Raw genomic sequence first — 17,967 nt, forward strand, 5'->3', positions numbered from 1 at the left:
ACGTCTTGGTCTGCTTCTTTGACTGGGGAAAGGATCTACAAAAAAAATTCACTGTTCATCCAAGAATATTTCAGTTTGTAAAAATGATTTCAATTGGATGCAGTGTTCCAGTGTTTTCAGTGCAAGAGTCAGGAGTTGCTTTTTTTAATAATCACAGATTGACATGGAACTCTAGAAAAATACATAAATGTACAAAGATAAAAAGATACATTCAGTCCTGTCAATTTTTGCACTTGATGTAAAAAAAAAAAAAAAAAAAGCAATAACAATAATAAAAAAAGTAAAAGTCGAGGTAAAAGGAGAGCCACAGAGGAGGTAGCTCCCCCCTGACCTCCCAGGAGGAAACAGGTGAGTTATCCACTTCTCTTTGCAAAGCGGGGCCTGTTGCAAGGTGACTCTACGTGCTTCCTGTAGAACCAACCTCATCCAGCACCTGTTCTAGGATCTCGTCAATGACGTCGCAGTCATAGTTGACTTGGTTGAGGTCCAGCGCAGGTACGAAGGTCACCAGGAGACGGCCGATGTTCTGCCGTAGCATCCTCAGCCTAGCAGACAGCAAGGGACATTAAGACACTAAGTTCTTATTCAAGCTCAGGCACACTAATGAAGAACACATTTATACACTGTTAACCAAATGCGCATCTGACAGCTACTGTGAAGTCTTCAATAGCTTCAAAAACTTAAATATGTACACGTTCATTCATTTTCACAGTGTTAGTTTAATGGAGAGATGGCCTCTACCTGTGGGTCTCTTCTGGGGTCTCTTCTGGGGAGACAGATCTGCTGGTTCCATTCTGTGACCTCTCCTCAATACTGCCATTGTTGGATTCATTAAGAAGCTTGTTCTCCGCCCTCGGGTTGCCAGTTCTATTTGAAATCCCTGTCTCCTCAGCACTGGAGCTGCCAGCTCCATTCAATGTCCCCTCCTCAGCACCTGGGTGACTGTCTCTATCTGATGTCCCCTCCTCAGCACTGAGGTTGTCATCTTTGTTCGATGTCCGCTCCTCTGCAATGAGGTTGTCAGCTCTGTCCGATGTCCCCTCCTCGGCACTGGGGTGACTTTTTCTGTCCGATGTTGCTTCCTCTGCGATGGGGTTATCAGATGCACTCGCAGTCTCCTCTTCAGTGACATCCCCCCTGGTTTTGCTTGCTGCTCCTCTCCCCGGCTCTCTCCTCAGCTCTTCCAGCTCTTTCCTCAGCTGCTCACACTGAGAGGACAAACAGCTCCTCTCCATCTCTGCAGCTTCCAGCTGAGCAGCACCAGCAGGAAGGCCAGGGTTAAAGAAGAGTGGGGGGAGAGTGAGGGATGGGGGAAACAGGGGGAGAGAAATGAGACAAAAAGAGGCAGAACAAACATGAGCACTACATTTACATTTATCCATCTGGCAGATGCTTTTATCCAAAGCGACTTACAAGTGAGGCACAGTACAACACAAGCAACAGCCGTACAAGGAGGCACAATATTAGAAGTGCTGCCCGGCAAAGTTTCTGTAGTTGGCCAGACAAGGAACAAGCTAGCTGGGTAGAGACACAGAAGACTGAATACATCTCACCAGCATCTTTAGGCCACAATACGTCAATGAAATACAGTTTAGAAGATTTAGCACTTTCTAACCAAACGCACTGCTCTCTAACAATACCCACCTTGCTCTGAAGCTCCTCCCTCCTTTTGTTGCTCTGGTCCAGGTCTCTGAAGAGCGAGTCGATTTTCAGGACCAGCTCATCCTCATCCCTGTCCTCCTCTGTCTCTTCCTCCTTCTTTCGGACGCCTCCACTCGTCGAGGCCCCCCAGGCCTCTCTCTCGCGCTTCAGCTCCTCCACTTCCTGCTTGGCCTGCTGGTAGAGCCTCCTGACCTCCTGTTGCGACAGGTTCTCCGCGGCGGCCGCCCCCTCCTCTTTCGCCTCCTCCGGCCACTCTGTCTCAGTGGCCTGGTCGCACAGCTCCTTCTTCACGATGGCCTCCGTCAGCTCCTGCGCGCGCTTCTCCAGGTCCGCCACCTGGCAGGTCAGCTGGTGCACCTGCTCCTTGTACTGGTCTCTCTCGTGGGCGACCGCCTGCATCAGCTCCATCAGCTCGTCCTGCTGCTGCTGGGCCTCCTGCAGGAGCCTGTCCTTCTCCGAATCGGGTGCCGCTGTGCCCCCTGCCTGCACCTCCCCCTCTCTCTCTGCGTCTTGCTCTGCCACCTGCTCCTCAGCTTGCCTCTCCTCCTCCTCTGGCTGGAGGTGCTGCGGTCTGTCAGCGGCAGACTCGCCTTCCGTCTCTTCCACTCTCTCCTCTGTGTCCTTGATCTCCTGCTCAACATCTCTCTCCTCCTTAACCATCACGGCCTCCATCACTGCTTCTGCTCTGTCTTCCGCCGCCACCTCTCCCTCATTCCTCTCTTCTTCCTGCTGGTGGTTAGCCTCGACCTCTTCTGCTCCGTCCTCCTTCTCCTTTTCTTTCGTCCTCCTCTCCTCTTCTTCATCTTTGACTGAGGGCTTAGGGTCTGTCTGAGTGGTGGTGGAAACCTGCTGCTGTGGAGAGGGGGATGAGGATGAGGCGGCCACTGCTGCGGCGCTGGTTTCTGCGGCATCAGTTTCCGTAGCAACAGATTCCGCGGGCGTTTCCACGGCCGCGTCGTCGCTGCATTCCATGTGCATCCCCGTGACCTCTTCGCTGACCTTGTGCTCCGTCTTCACCTTGGCGAGGTCGAAAGATGGAGCCCTCGGCCTGGGCGTGCTGCTCGCCTCGAGGATGACTATGTCATCGTCGTCGTCGTCTGGAATGATCATGGGCGAGGAAGGACACGCCTCCACTGACGGCGTGGTCTCCGCAGCCTCGGCCGTGTTTCCATGCAATCCGTTCAGTTTCACTCTCTTTGCCTCTGTGCTGTCAGGGTTGATCGATAGCGTCCTCTTCATCCTATGGGGGGGGGGGGGGGGGGGGTGTAAAATACTAAATACTTCTGATTCTCTTCACCTGCTGCATGTTGAAATCAATTTGAGAACTGCTTTTATCAATTTAGAGGTTGAAAGAATTCCAATATATAAAAACAAATTTTCTGACTGTATAAATAAAAACACATTGCTGCCAAAGTATGCATTGAATTTCTCTTCTAAAATATTTTTACATAAACAGTGAACTGAGTAATTGACTTTTGAAAAATAGCTGGGGTGGTAAAAATGTCAAGCCGTTGCTGCAAGATATACTGGAGGTAATAATTTCCTCATGTTTATGACAGTAGAGCTCTTAAGAATAAACAAACTACTTCAGTCACTATATATATATATATATATATATATATATATATATATATATATATATATATATATTTTTTTTTTTACATATATATCTAAGACACATATGTTGATAACACTTTCGTAACTAGCTTTACACAAATTGTTAGCCCCTATTGCTACATTTAACTAGCTATTCTATGGATAACCTTTGTGAAAAGGGTTTATGTCTCTATAGCATAAAGTCATGAAGGAGTTAGCTATGGGAAACTTCCCATAATGCTCCATTTCCTATAGACCGAAGGCCAGACACATCTGAAATGCAGATATAGAATAATTTAGGTACATATCACACTTTATGTGCCCCATGTTGTTTTATATTTTATATATTGTCAATATATAATATTGTGCTTTCTTCTTTTTTAAACATTCATCAGCACAATGATCAGTTTTTTCCATTTGTTTGATTAGCTATTAATGAATCCATTTGCTTGGTAACCACAGTCTATTTATATGGGTGCTTTGACTAGAATACACTGACTTGAGGAAACCAAGACCATAGCTGTAATATTGTCGCTTGCTCAGTGGTAATAAAACCATGTATTGTGGGGGCTTTGCATCAGTGTGGGGATTTCTTTGTCAGAAATTTTCCCCAATTTAGAAACACAACCACTGCAGTTGCTAGTTACTACTGTATTGCTACAATGATTACCATGATAAGGGTGAATATTTCACATTTAACCATCGTATGTAATACTGTGGAAAAAGATAAAAACCTGTCTGAGGTGATCCCTCTGTATCTGACATCCTGCCACATTCAACATGAATCAAGGTGGCATTTCATATGACTCTTCATGTCCATGCTGTCATCATCACTGACATTTGCCACTGCAACACTAATATGGAAATACTGCCCTAGCTCAAATAGTTTGAACTTCTTCAAATACCACAATTTATATTATCTTCTTGCACTTTACAGTGTTGGGAAGTATAACTTATTTATAGCATGTTCTTTAGAGGGCCATACTGTAGAGTATGTCACTTAAAGGACATCTAGAATTAGAAACCCAGGAGATGTGGTTTGTTGAATCCACCAAGTATAAGAAAATTGGTCTGGACTTTCTGCTTGGTGTACATTTGGTATTGCCAACCATGCACTTCCCTGAGTATAATTTTCATATTGAATGAAAAGAAATTACATATCTAAAGTTAAACTTTTACACAGAGAGCTGAAAACAAGCACTAAAACCACTAAACCACCTACAGGTTTCTGGGCACCCACATCTCTGCAGATCTCTCCCAGACATCCAACACCAAGGCCTTAGTGAAGAAGGCTCAGCAGCGGCTGCACTTCCTGCGTGTCCTCAGGAAGAACAACCTGGACAAGAAGCTGCTGCTGGCCTTCTATCACTCCTCTGTGGAGAGCATATTAACGTACTCTCTGGGGGTGTGGTACGCAGGCTCCTGAGGACAGGAAGGCTGTGCGGAGGGTTATTAACACCGCCCAAAAAATTATCGGCTGCCCTCTGCCCTCCCTGGACGACATATCCGACATATCCAAGTTTTTCTTTGTATTTCTTTTTATTTACAATGTGTCTTCTTTTTAAATTTGTATTTTATTATATATTTTGTATATTTTTTTCTGTCATGTGCCTTATCTTTATTGTGTTTATATAAATGTTCCACAGTGCGCTGTTGTTGCAGACCACCCACAATTTCGTTGTACCCCCACCGTGCAATGACAATAAAGTCTACTCTGATTCTATTCTGATTCTGATTCTGAAACTAGAATATAAAATACAAACTAAATGACAATATGTAGTGGTGTAGCAGATTCTCAGTGTCTTTTAAGTTGCGCTTGTGCATATGTTGTTTCCAACCTTGGTTATCCAATGAAAATTACTGAAAGATGGACTACACCACATTTTACAGCTGTTTGCACAGTACCTTGATGGAGTGGACAGGGAGCACACATTCGAGATGATGGGCATGGTGGAGGTGTGAGCTGCAAAGAGAAAAGCACAATGAAGCAATCCTGCTGTTTGGGTTTGTGGTTGAATTGTCTCCAAAGTCCTTCATATACCTTCTCCCCCGATTTTAAAACTGAAATGGAGAATTCAGAGGCCGTTCTCACCTGCACGTTCAACAGGCGAGCTGTGAGGGCTGGAGCTGGTCACAGCGCCCCCCAGTGGCCCCCGCGTGTTGTTGCTAACCACGTGCTGGGTCCTTGGCATGGCCACCTGAATGCTCTGCAGTGTGCGGAACACACAGAGACTGGATCATCACTAATGACTCACCAGGCATGTTCTTCTATTCAAATGTACTGAGCACTTCTCAGTGCCCGCGGGAGTAATCCCCACAGCGTAACGACACTTTTAAATCTGTCACCTGTGGACTGAGGAGCGAGGGGAGTAATGTAATGAGTAATGTGCGACGGAGTCTGAAGTCTTCACTGGAAACTCCCGCTCTGCTCTCACCGACACGAAAGCTCCCCTCAAGAACGAGAGTCCAGGCCTACAGGCCCCACCCACCGACTGCTTCAGCTGTCGTTTCAGGTCCTCGTGCTGCCTCCTCAGGGCCTCGTTCTGCTGCGCCAGGGCGGCGATTCTCTGCATCTCCACCTTCTTCTTGGCCAGCTCTATCTGAAATTAACGCAGCGCGTGAGGATGCAGCCCAAGTGAGTGCAGAGTGCTAGAGCCCCATCGGCCAGATGACCTCGCTCAGGCTGCCAATCTCAGCAGGAGGGTAAATCCACTTCAGCATATTTCAGTTGTTACTTCATGAGATCTGTGAACTAAACCAACAACCCTCTGTTTCGCAAGTACATGTTTTCTGACAACCTCAGCGTGAATCAAAGTACTGTGTTTGGAAATATCCTAAGCATGGTTTGAGAGTTCTGTCCCAGAGACTAACTTATCATATGATACACCATGGACTGCTGACACGCACACTCTACGAGTCCTTAAGACAGCAGCGAAGTGTCTGCAGGAGAGGGGGATGAGTGGTTACATAACAATATTGCCATTTAGCAGATGCTTTTATCCAGAGCAACTTACATATGTTACACAATACAATTTTTACATGCTATCAATTTATACAGCTGAGTATTCACTGTGGCAATTCTGGGTTAAGTACTCTGCCCAAGGGTACAACAGCAGTGCCCCAGTGGGTAATCGAACCAGCAACCTTTTGGTTACAAGCCCTGCTCTTTACCACTGTGCTACACTGACGCCGTTTTCACACTGTTCGCTCTGTCTGCTTATTTCAGGAGTGTGTGGACTGCAGCATTCTTTGGATGCATAGGTCCTGTGTAGAGGCTGCTTTGTGACCTATAACAGTTTTTGTTCTGATACATTAGACACACATCATACCTGTTGTTTGGTCCTTTCCTGCTGCATCTTGTTGTACCTCTCACTGGATCAAACAGAAAGAGGATTAGAAAGTACATGTATATCACACTGGAAATGACTAAGGATCTTAAACTGTCTATTGAGTTAGACATGAGATCCAAACATTATTTGTAATCTCACTGTTGTTTGTAGGTCTTCTGGTATGAGCGCTGCTCGTCATCTGAATCCTCAGGCTCTTCCTCCACATGGCAGCTCCTAAAAGGAAATGGATTTTACTGCAGGTCCATGCAAACGTGACCAACAGAGGGGTTATGAGAGAGGACCACAAGCACAGGACTGGACTGTGTTCCAACAAGCACTGACCACACATACACACATCAACGGTTGAACCAGCAAGTAACTGGCAGGTATAAAAGCAAACAAGATGTCACCTGAACTGGGGGTCTGGGTTCATGTGGCAGAACCACTTGTCCGGAAGCAGGCTGCAGTCGATGCCGTCCGGCAGCTTCCTCCACTTCAGACATTCGTCACACTGGACCCAGTTCTGATCCGGACGCTTCCTGGGGGGTGACAAGAAAAAAATGGACAGACATCGGAGAATGATTTTCAAGCGGCTGTTTTCTTTGTTCTTCTTTTAGAAGAACTGACTACCAAGCACTCACAATGCATCCTCCACGGGTATAGTACAGTTCGGGTCTTCTCTGTCCCTTTTGTATCGGATTTCATTCCAGTACTCTTCCAGTTTCACTCCAAGGTTATTCATCGTTTTCCTGCAAACATAAAAAACACCCAAACTGTCTGTACTCTGAAAAAGATGCTGGCATATAACTTGCAGCATGTTTCATAAAACAGAGTTGCTACACTGCCTCAACTCCACAGATGTTATACAAGATGCTATCGAGGCCATTTTACCAAACATTTTTGGCCTGGCATTTTCAGAAAAGTGATTAAATTACATAGTCAGGCAACCCTGAGGATGGAATCTCCCGAAAGAAAATCAGTTCGCACTGCAAAGAAAAAAGCATCAGTTATGTAAACCCACTCCTTGATCCATTTTCACATATTAAGACACAAAAAAGGTAAAGTAAGCTAAGCCACATCTACCTGAACAGTTCACCTCAGTCTGCTCTTTTACTTGTGGGTCAGAGTTTGATGCTGCTGCAGGCTGGTAGTAATTCCCTTCCAGCATTTTCTGGGGTGCCTCAGAGTCTGTGTTGCATGTATGCACCACACCCAAAAATAATACAATCCAGACCTGGCAGTTAAGGTACACTACAGGCCTAAATCATGCATTTAGGTCACTGTTTAAATTGCCAAATCAAACAACTCACATAAATCAATATTACCTGTACTCATCTGTGTAGTCAAAATCCTGTTTGTTGTGAGTTGGTTCCAGGAAATTGCACTCTATGACACCAATCACTCCAACACCCCTGTTATTGGCCTGTTAAGAAACAGAGGCAGAAATCTGTACATGAACTACTGCATAAAACCATACAGCCTGTTTCTAAATACCCAATCTACATTTTATCACATTAGCAAACCTCTGGGGCTCAGCTGTGGATAAGGATACAGTTTTGATGATGAAAGTTTTTAGACACATTACTAGGCATACTTCCAAATGCAGCATCAGATAGATTCAAATAGTTAACCGTAGACTTGATGCATTCTGTATTAAAACCACAATCCTGCTTGCTAACAGCTAGCTCTTTTACTTCCATGTCTTTAACCACCATGAGCTCTTAGGTAATCTGAAATGGTAGTCACCATCACCTTAAGGACTCTACAGGAAAGGCTGCTGTAATTGTTTTGATGTATTTCCACACTGCAAGTAGGTGTCTATGAAAATCATGTGTTTGAATCTTTGGGAATGCTTGGGGTCTATTTTTAGATTTTCAGAGGGTAATAACCCCCTAGCGGGGCTACGAAATCAATTTGATTAGTTTACAGGCTTATGCTTCTGTGTCCCCTCCCATACAGGATGAAGGGTGTGGTTTTTCTTGCCTGGCAACATTCAGCTTGATGCATTTTCAGTCAAATCAGGTATCAGAACGGCAAACAGGCCATGCACAAATTGCCCGCAAACCTACAGAGAACCAAGAGCTACGCCCCTCCGGGGCTCCCTACATATACACATAGCAGCAGCTCTCAAAATGTGTCTATGGGAAGGGTTGGTTATTTTTTTGCTTTTGGATTATGTTTGACTCACAGATCAAAGGAGAAATAAAAAATATATAATTTGGGAACATTGTACCCTAATAACCCCCTTATAATTTTTTACACAAAATCTGTCACAGATGTGCATAAAGGACATCAGCCTTTTTTTGCAGAATTTCAAAAATGTAAATGTTACACAGTTAACCAGTGTTAGAAATCAGTATGTTTACGCACACAAAGACAGTATGCCTCACTGTAAGTCTGTACAATTCCACAGGCCTTTAGAACTGGTGCACAGAAACAAGTGATGACTGCTTGTACTAGTAACAGCCGGCTGCAATGCCTACTATATCTGACTTTACTGCTTGCAGTACAGAAACATGCCTTAGTTTATGGAATGAACTGACTGACTGTGAATAATTTTGTTTACTAACTTCACTAAAAGAACACACTTCAAACCGTACTCACCTTGAGCTGGCAGCCCACTCGTTCGTAAGCTTTTATTAGGCGGTTTTTGTGGTACATCATAATCCCGTACTGGTCCTTGCTTTTTGTGTTGTATCCAAAGGTTATGCGGATGCGCTTGTTCTGAGGCGAGAGTTCAGGGAAAACAAACCGCAGGACAAACTCTCCGCAGGCTAAAGGGGTCATTACAGGCCTTAGATCAAAAACCAAGACGGCTAACTGGCAAGTGAGTCAGCAGCGGACTAAAACAGAGAGGAGTCCACAGGAAATCACACCCCGATGACCTGCACCTCCCGAATGCAGGGCAGATTGATAGCTGCACAGTCAAGCTTACCCTCTTCCTGTTAATACAACCCTGACCAGGGGGTGACACTCACATGATGTAGCTTCCTAACGCTTTCCCTTGAGGGCAACCAAACAAGTTCAGAGCAGCCAAAATTTGTAACTGGCAAGCACCGAAACCCAGACTGAAGCAACACCACAAGGCCTACTGTGCTAAAACAGAAAGGATACAGAAAGGAAGGTGGGTCTGTAATGATCCTTTGCAATGTAGGCCAGACTTTTGGAGATCAGCTGGGTCTTCACTTTCTGTCCTCTAATAACAATCTGCATCCTGGGCTTCAAATACAATATGCTGCAATAGGCCTGAAAACCAACAACTGAAAATTAAAAGATGGTATTTCAACAACATTACAAAATTAGAAGATATTTTTCTGAAAGAAAAAAAAAAAAAAAAAAAACAGTTTTCTGTAGAGTTTCAGAGTTTCTGTAGAGTTATTCACTGTGATTGAGTCAATCTGTCACTCATTTTGCTTTAATTTTGCTCTTGCATTAATGTGCATATTCAAAGAGACAGTTTCCAATATTCAGAATCCGGACGGTCCTTATGATGAAACCAGTGCTGTTAGATCAGGAGTGCAGTGTGTTTAAATCCTCACCGTTAGCTGTGTGGCCCTGCAGTGTGTTTAAATCCACACTGTTAGCCGTGTGGTCCTGCGTTGCGTTTAAATGCACAGCGTTAGCCTGCCCCCCTGTTCCCCACAGCGCCCCACGCTTTCCCCGCACTCACCCGCAAGGAGTAGTCGCTCTCTGGGACGGACTGCATGGTGCGGTTTTGGCGCTTGTACTTCTCACTGGTGCTCTCGTAAACATCAGCCGGGATCTGGATGTCGTAGCGGTTCACATTGAAATCAAACTCTGTCTGTTCTGTCTGTTCGTTCGATTTCCTGGGTGAAATAAGACACGTGAGACACATCAAAACCAAGAGACGTAATAGCAGAGAACACGCTTCACATCTGAACATGTAACATGCACTCAACCAATACAAAATAACCCGATACTGTACACGCGACATTTCGTCCACAAAAACTACTATCAGCATCTGGCTTCCCAATCAAACATGTTAAAATTTCAAATACCAAAATTCCAAATAATATAACCTGTATTTGATTCTATATTAGTAATGAGAATAATAATGATCATGATCATAACATAATTAGTAGGAATAAATGATAATAAATCTGAAAGAACACTTACGGAGTAACTTGTATGCATGGGTTATAACATGTTAAGACTGAACACTGCATTTTGGCGGGAAACTGCAGCGAGGAGCATACTGGTATTGAGTTCACCCCTGGGAGGCACACCGCAGTGAGGAGCACGTTACCGGGACCTCACCTCCGCAGATTCCAGATAATGATCCGGGTTCCGCTGGAGCCAGTGGAGCAGGTGGCGTTGATGGCCCGCAGCTCGGAGAAGATTTCGCTCTCTGTTTTAAAGAGAGAGTACCTGAGGATGTCCTGCAGGCTGGCTGCGTGCTCTGTGGCTGGCGTGAGTGAGGTCAGAGGTCAAGGAGGAGATGCACGGGAAGACATTGCTGCAGGAGCTCATCCCCTGAGCATATTCCAAGATTTAACTCGGAGCTGCTGCAAATGACTGACACTCTCCATCTAATTTACTCTGAATAGAAGCAAACAAAATAAGCACTTGCTGATTAGCTCATGCCAACATGCTGCCATTATTCAGATTATTGCATTAATTAGGATGATCATTACACTGATTAGCACTTGTCACTGTTTAATCAAAGTGTCTGTCTGCCTCTCGGCAAATGTTTTTTCCCCTCAGTCAGAAAGGATATACTGATTCTGTCCAACCCGGACGAAGGAGACGATGGGGACAATCACGTGATCGGCCCGGATGGCCTCCAGGTACGACTGGGACAGAAGTCCCACGCACATGATGTCCCGGGTCTTGGAGAAAACGATGGCGTCCTTCCCCAGACGCATGGAGCCTGATTTGAACCCGTTTCCATAGAGACCCACTGGGATGTGGCCGTTTATTTCCTGCTTATCACTGAAGCCAAAGCTGGGAATCAGGAGCCAGAGAGACATAGTGGACAGGAAGAGGGTTTGAGGAGTGTGGAGGGAAAAAGGAGGAGTTGTGCTAATGTAATAAGAATATGTATGTATGTAATGCAATAAATTCTAACACATATGAATTATACTACAGCCCCCTTGAAAAAAGGTGCCAGGAGTCAAATTACAGGATATATAATAATATATAATCTTTCTTCTGTGTAGAACCTGTGACTTACTAACCTCAGCATCTTATGCATTTTGTCATAGTTCATCCCAGCTCCGTTGTCCATAAATGTCAGACAGTCCATGCCTTTTATCCTGGTTTTGTCAATCCAAAACTGCTTGGCACTGACATCTGGATCGTAGGCATTGTCTATGATGAACAGTGAAAATTAGGGCAAGCACCCCTGAGTGATGCTGAGAAGAACACAGCTATGAGAAATGATCACTCAGCATTTGCAGTAACCAGCACATGTTTCTCATATAACTCTTCCAACACGTAACCATTGCAGAATGTCACATCCTGCATTCATCCAGGCAAACGGAAAAAAAACTGAACCGCAGCTACCATGTAAAAGACGCACGCAAGTTCAAACCTACAAGGGTGGAAAACTATTGAGAATTTAGTATTAACTATCAGGGAAAGTGGTGGATCTACAATAGGAAAATCTCTAATCAATTTTTAATAGGACAGGAATACAGCTCTTTTCTGTTTTCCCACTTTGGATTTTCTGTCATCAAGCTGTTGCTATGCAGCACCCTTGCCAATAATTAGCAATGCTGCTGGCTTTCTCTACATGTATTCATGTTCTGAAGATGAATGCACAGCCATAGTCAGAAGTCAAAATTATAATTATATTTTATCAAATTATAACATAGTTTGTTCAAGTGATTTGGTTTTCGTGATTTGTTAACGTGCCAAACAGTTGCCCACAGAACTGGTGAACTGAAAACACTGACCGATATAACCACCCAAGTATTGACTGTTCTCTTTAATCCAGGTTAATGAAACATGGCTGCACAGTGACGCGCTTCTAAATTTACAGAACACGAAATTCCTAACAAATACTTGACAGAGATGTTATTTTGAATAAGATTTTTTTTTTCTTTTTAAGCACTCAAACAACACAGACAACACATTATTTGGTAATGGTGCTGAATATAATTGTAAATAAGGATATGTAAATTTAGGGAAAAGTTGAACTTTTTTTAAGTTAAAATGATGCAAGGTAGCCTCACATCAAAATAACCACGACAAATAAAATTATTACATTTTGCTGTAAATACATTTATAGGTGGATCAATGGGTAATTTCTGTTTTCTTTATTCAAAGCGATACCCTGTGTGCTGTTAGAATACAGAGTTTGAGACTATCAATCTGTTATGCTGCTGTAATTTTTCAAATTGGTCTGGACTGCTTTAAAATTTTTTTATATTCTCTCCACATGTCCAAAATTCACAGAGAAAATGTTTCATGTTTCATGTTTCATGTTTCCAAAAACAGTCCACAAGCTCACTCCCAAATCACGTTTCAGTCAGCTATTTTTGAAACCCACTAAAACCTGCCGCTCAACACTGCTTGTTCCAGAGTAGACCGATCACATTTGGCAGAGCAGAGAAGAAAAAATAAGAAATATGTGTAACAAATTTCAATATGCACGAGCAAAATATGACAAGGGTCACTTGTCTTACGTACTATGAAATGCCTTTGTGTCACAGATTAGTTTTAGGAGAACTGGGCACTGAGCCCTGGGGTAGAGGATTCAAACCCAAGTGTGATATTTCAGTATAAATATAACAGTATACGCCTGATGAAAACTTCAAGCTTGAGCACGCTCTGGGGTATGGGTTCTTCCAAGGTAGTGCTGCTGAGCTCTGCTGTTCAGCTAAGTATATTAGCTACTGCAATGGCTCCAGTAAACAGTCTGCTCTGGAAACAGGCTACTGAATGCTCCATGTACACATTATTACAGCTATGAATGTCTGTTAAATAAAGAAGACATGCGTTAGCATTGTGTGGAGGATGAGAAGTGCTTACCTATCAGCTCAGCAATAGCACTGAAGGGCCATGTGTGGCTGGTGGAGTTTGTGTGCAGGAACTTCGGGCTGAGCTATAAAGTGGACACAAAACACAAAGTAAGACGTGGTAACTGAGAGGAAAAATTAAAAAAAATACCTTAGAAATATACTGTCACATCCCTAAATATTTCTTATAAGCAAGTTTTCCTCATACTGATAGAGATGCTGCCATTTGTTATAATACTCCCGCCCAGCCCAGCTCCCATATTAAATATGAATCAGGCTAAGAGTTATAGAGCACCGGAAAGATGGCTGCTTGGGCTACATTATAAACACATGCACACTGCTTCTGTTTTATAACCATCAAACGTACAAAGCTATTTATGAGGCCCTTGCCTTTCCCTGTTACCTTCTACTCGGTATTATAGTCATCATCATATGTTCATCATCACACATGACTGAGGGGTTGAATTCCAAAAGGCAACAAAGCCATTTTAGTGCTAATGTTAAATGCACATCTTTAAAATATGTCCCAGGAGAAGATGATGACAAGCTCAACTTGATTTGGAAAAAAAATTTTTTATTCATTTAAATGGTAAGGTGAATAAAGAACTCAATTCTCTTTTACAGTGATTACCTTGTGAAGAGGTGGGCAGAGAATGCAAGAGACTGTGCAGTCTATCAACTGTAAGGGGTGATTAAGTGGCCAAGTGTTGAGGGTAAATTTTGGGAGTAAGACCAGGACACCAGTGTTAATGACCCTACACTTCTAATTGCCACAGGATCTTTACTGACCACAGTGAGTCCAGAGGGAAGACTGCCCCCTACTGGCCCAGCAACACCACCGTCAACAGCAACTGGCTTTCCTGCAAAGTCTCCCATCCAGGTCCTAATTGTGCCAAGCCGCACTTAGCTTCAGCTAGTAGGCACAAGAAGACTACAGGGTGCTATGGCTGCTAAATAAATAAAGAAACAACATGAATTTCACTTACATATTTTTTTGTCCCTGAAATACCTTACTTTTGCCTGTCCCTCCTGTTCCTCACAGCTCAGTAGAACCCACGCGGCATGTTCTACTTCTGCACAGCTGCAGCGCTCCCAGGGGCAGCAGCACCCCTTCTCCCCCCTACATGTGTTACCGAGCTCTGCATTCCCACACGTTCCCATCCCCCCCAACCCCATTCAGCTCCTGCTGATGCATTCCCTTCACTCCCAATGACCATATTTGATTATTATTCCATTTAACATTCATAATGCATGACACATAAATTTGCATCTGCAACACAGATTATTGCTTCTGTGGAGTCTGGCCAGCCAGGGACGGCTGTGAGCACCCTAACCCCATCCCCCTCTCTTAGCCTTGGCCAGTTTATAACAACAGGAACGTTACTAACACCTTTCACTCAGAGCAACCTGAAAGGCAGTGAACGCAGTGTAAAACAGAAATGTGAATCAACACGGATGGCTAACATGCTACTACAGTTATTTAGCAGAATTCCAGTGTGAGGATGTCACTTAACACATGTAATTCCCCTGCATAAATACGGACAGAGTTATTCGCAAAAGCATCTTATTTAAAAGCCTGGCAAAGAGAAAAAAATGTAACCTCCTCCTCTTCACTACCACCCCACCCCCACACTAACCCCTGCCCCCAGTCCACTTCACACCAACCCTCCTCCTTTGACATTCTGCAATCTTCCCTCACTCCCTCCTTTCTCGAGCTACACAGCAGTAATCCGGTGGTGAAGTGTAGCACACACAGTGAACCACACAATGCTGCTCTCTGCGGCTCCATCAGTTTGCCAGGTGCTCTGGCAGAATGGTGGAGCTCTGTCAGAGACTGGCAGAGCTACTAAGAGGAAAGAGGCGCTGTAATGGTATTACCAGGGCCTTTGTCACACATGACACTGGGTACAGGGTAGGGCAAATCTGTTGGTAGGTTTAGCAATGAGGTTGGTGGTTTGGCAGGCATGTAATGGCAAAAATACATAGTCATCCATGTAAAAAAAACTGTAACTGATGTAAGTCGCTCTGGATAAAAGCATCTGCAGGTAATGTAATGTAATGTCTACCAGAAACGCATGCAGCAACCTGTTCAGATTCAACTGGAAACAAGCCACTGAAACAGGGCAGGACTGTCACAGGACTATCCTGTCCTGTGGGCAGGACTTCTTGAGGTGATGCACAGCACTAGATTTGCCTCAGCTTCAGCTGCCTCGTGTGCTCCAAATGCCAATGCTGAACTGTTCTCAAAAGGAAAAACGTCTTCCACAAAGAGATGTAACACTCTTTCAGGGTGTTACATCTCTACTGCAGGTAAATGGTGAAAGCACAGAGCCACACAGAGGAAAAGCGGGAGCATAGCAAGCGGGAATAGATGCATGATTACACTTTATGACATTTAAGAATGGACAAAAAAAACAAAAAGGTCTGTATCCTGATGGCTCCTCCCACTGAAAAATCACTGCCAAGCCTACAGCAAAAGTCTTTTCTCCATTCACAGACATGCTAAATTGGACTGTGGCATAACACTCATTACAGTGAATTGCGTACAACTGCGCTGGCAGCCACTGGTTTAGCCTTATTCCCCAACTACCATCAATACAATATGGCATCTCACATTTACATGTATTCACTTGGCAGATGTTATTGAGAGCAACCTACTTAAGTGCATTCAATAGGGTTAGGCAATTACCAAAAAGCAGTTTCAGCAATAGCCAAGACAGTGGTTTGGTCCATAGGCTGACACTGGTAAAATGGGCTATAGTGAATTATAGGCAATCAGCTGGTCATTGCAAATATTCTATTTTATTGATTATTGTCTTGTCCTAAAATATCTGGCTTGAGGAACAGGCTATGTTCTTGGCCCCTTTAGCGTTGACCATGTATCCAGAACAACATCATTTCACTCCTGCTGGGGTCCCAAAGGCTTTCAGCATTACAATTATTGGCTATAGATGACTGGTTTTAGGGCCCAAGACACCATATTGGAGTTGCCTGTTGTATAGGCACCATAACGATGTAAGAGCATTTGCTGCTCCTAATTAGTTCAACAGACCTGACATGCTCCAATGAGATCTGAGCTCTTTGCTCCAACTCCATGAGTGGGGTGCTTGACGGAGAGATGTACACATAATTACAGTAACTATAATTGATCAAAATGAATTAAAAAACACAAGTAACTTTACAGTGGAGCGTACCGAATTGCAAGACAAAGAATTAAAAACAGACTCTAATTGAACAAGGTACCTTTGTGAAATTAAACAGCACACTCAAACTGAATATCAAGGTAGCCTAATAAAGCAAAGGGCAACAACTGAAATAAAGGCGTTCCGGGTGGCACAACGTGCTTGCGGATTCATTGCCTTCGTGAAACGAAACCTAAACGAAAACCGGAAAGTGAAACGAATATGAGCAATCATCCGCTGAGATCCGAAGTTCCTTCAATCCAAACATGTCTTTCATGTATTTTGTATTTATGAAGTCATATTTTCATACTTAGCGCTCTCAGTATGGAGAACTTGACGGTCTTAAGACACGTGATCATCTAATGAGACACTCGTATATTAACGTAACGATATTCATAGCCTTTTCAACACTGATAGGAAAAAATCGAACTGGTTGAAATCATATATAATTAATGACTATGGTAAGAAATTCACTTGACCGGCAGCCAACCAGTACGCCAGCAAAGATATTCATAAACATAATTTCAGACGAGACACACTCTTAGCTGCCTGAACATGAAACTGCATGACTGCCGAAGAGCTGCTAGATAGCCAGCTGTAGCTAAATAGCCACTCATTTCATATTTTCGCATTAAATGTAGCTAAATATAACCATCGCTTTACTGACACGAAAGACAAAAATAATGCACACTGTCGTGCACTTTCTTGCCTTTCATAAACGATCTGTCTGTACTTCACAACTAGTAGCTAGCTCGTTAGCGACTGTCTTGGGTCAGCTTTCGGTGACAGCAAAAACGCATCACGTCACACCAACAGCAGCACGGCGTGAGATCACTGCTAGTTAGCTAAGAAGCGAGGTGGGGTTGTTAGTTCTTTTAACACTATGTCTTGCCATCTGACTCGTTAGTCTTAGAATTTGTCATCATTTGCTGTTTACCTGACCGCAAAAGTACCTACCCTGCTAATTAGCTGCCTAGCCAGCTAACTAAACAACGTAGCTAGCCATCACTAGCTGGCAAACTCGCTAACCATGCCCGATGTATTGAAACCCTACCATCTTACTACAGTGCGATAATGAAAAGGAATTGCTGTCAATGTCTTGGAAAACCACCAACGCTATAAGATCCAGTGGGCTCGGCTGATTGCATTTTTCTGGGTTGTCTTACCGCACTCAGGGGTATCCCTCTATGTGTTTGCGCCGCCATTTTCTCCGAC

At 43.9% G+C, this 17,967-nt stretch overlaps 1 protein-coding gene across 1 annotated transcript; it reads right to left on the minus strand.

The window, feature by feature from the left end:
- Positions 1 to 237: 237 nt before the first annotated feature.
- On the minus strand, positions 238 to 17,967 carry morc3a (MORC family CW-type zinc finger 3a). Its single transcript, XM_036541001.1, has 19 exons — positions 17,919 to 17,967; positions 13,584 to 13,656; positions 11,786 to 11,918; positions 11,326 to 11,552; positions 10,866 to 11,022; positions 10,258 to 10,414; positions 9,702 to 9,833; positions 9,192 to 9,311; positions 7,913 to 8,010; positions 7,229 to 7,336; positions 6,998 to 7,126; positions 6,747 to 6,821; positions 6,588 to 6,630; positions 5,748 to 5,858; positions 5,351 to 5,465; positions 5,164 to 5,221; positions 1,645 to 2,902; positions 742 to 1,250; positions 238 to 545 (listed from the first exon to the last, which is right to left on the minus strand). Exons 1-19 carry the CDS (start codon positions 17,955 to 17,957, stop codon positions 398 to 400), a joined length of 3,690 nt encoding a protein of 1,229 aa, XP_036396894.1. The 5' UTR covers positions 17,958 to 17,967; the 3' UTR covers positions 238 to 397.

Source organism: Megalops cyprinoides, chromosome 11, assembly GCF_013368585.1.
Source record: "Megalops cyprinoides isolate fMegCyp1 chromosome 11, fMegCyp1.pri, whole genome shotgun sequence".
Taxonomy (NCBI): Eukaryota; Metazoa; Chordata; class Actinopteri; order Elopiformes; family Megalopidae; genus Megalops; species Megalops cyprinoides.

What these genes read in the sequence shown, in the direction of transcription:
- morc3a (XM_036541001.1), bottom strand. Translation starts at nt 17,957, where the DNA reads ATGGCGGCGCAAACACATAGAGGGATACCCCTGAGTGCG. An exon ending in GAGTGGGCTGCCAGCTCAAG is followed by an intron (nt 8,011 to 9,191) that starts GTGAGTACGGTT and finishes GTTTCTTAACAG; the next exon opens with GCCAATAACAGGGGTGTTGG. An exon ending in GACTACACAGATGAGTACAG is followed by an intron (nt 7,337 to 7,912) that starts GTAATATTGATT and finishes TTATGTTTGCAG; the next exon opens with GAAAACGATGAATAACCTTG.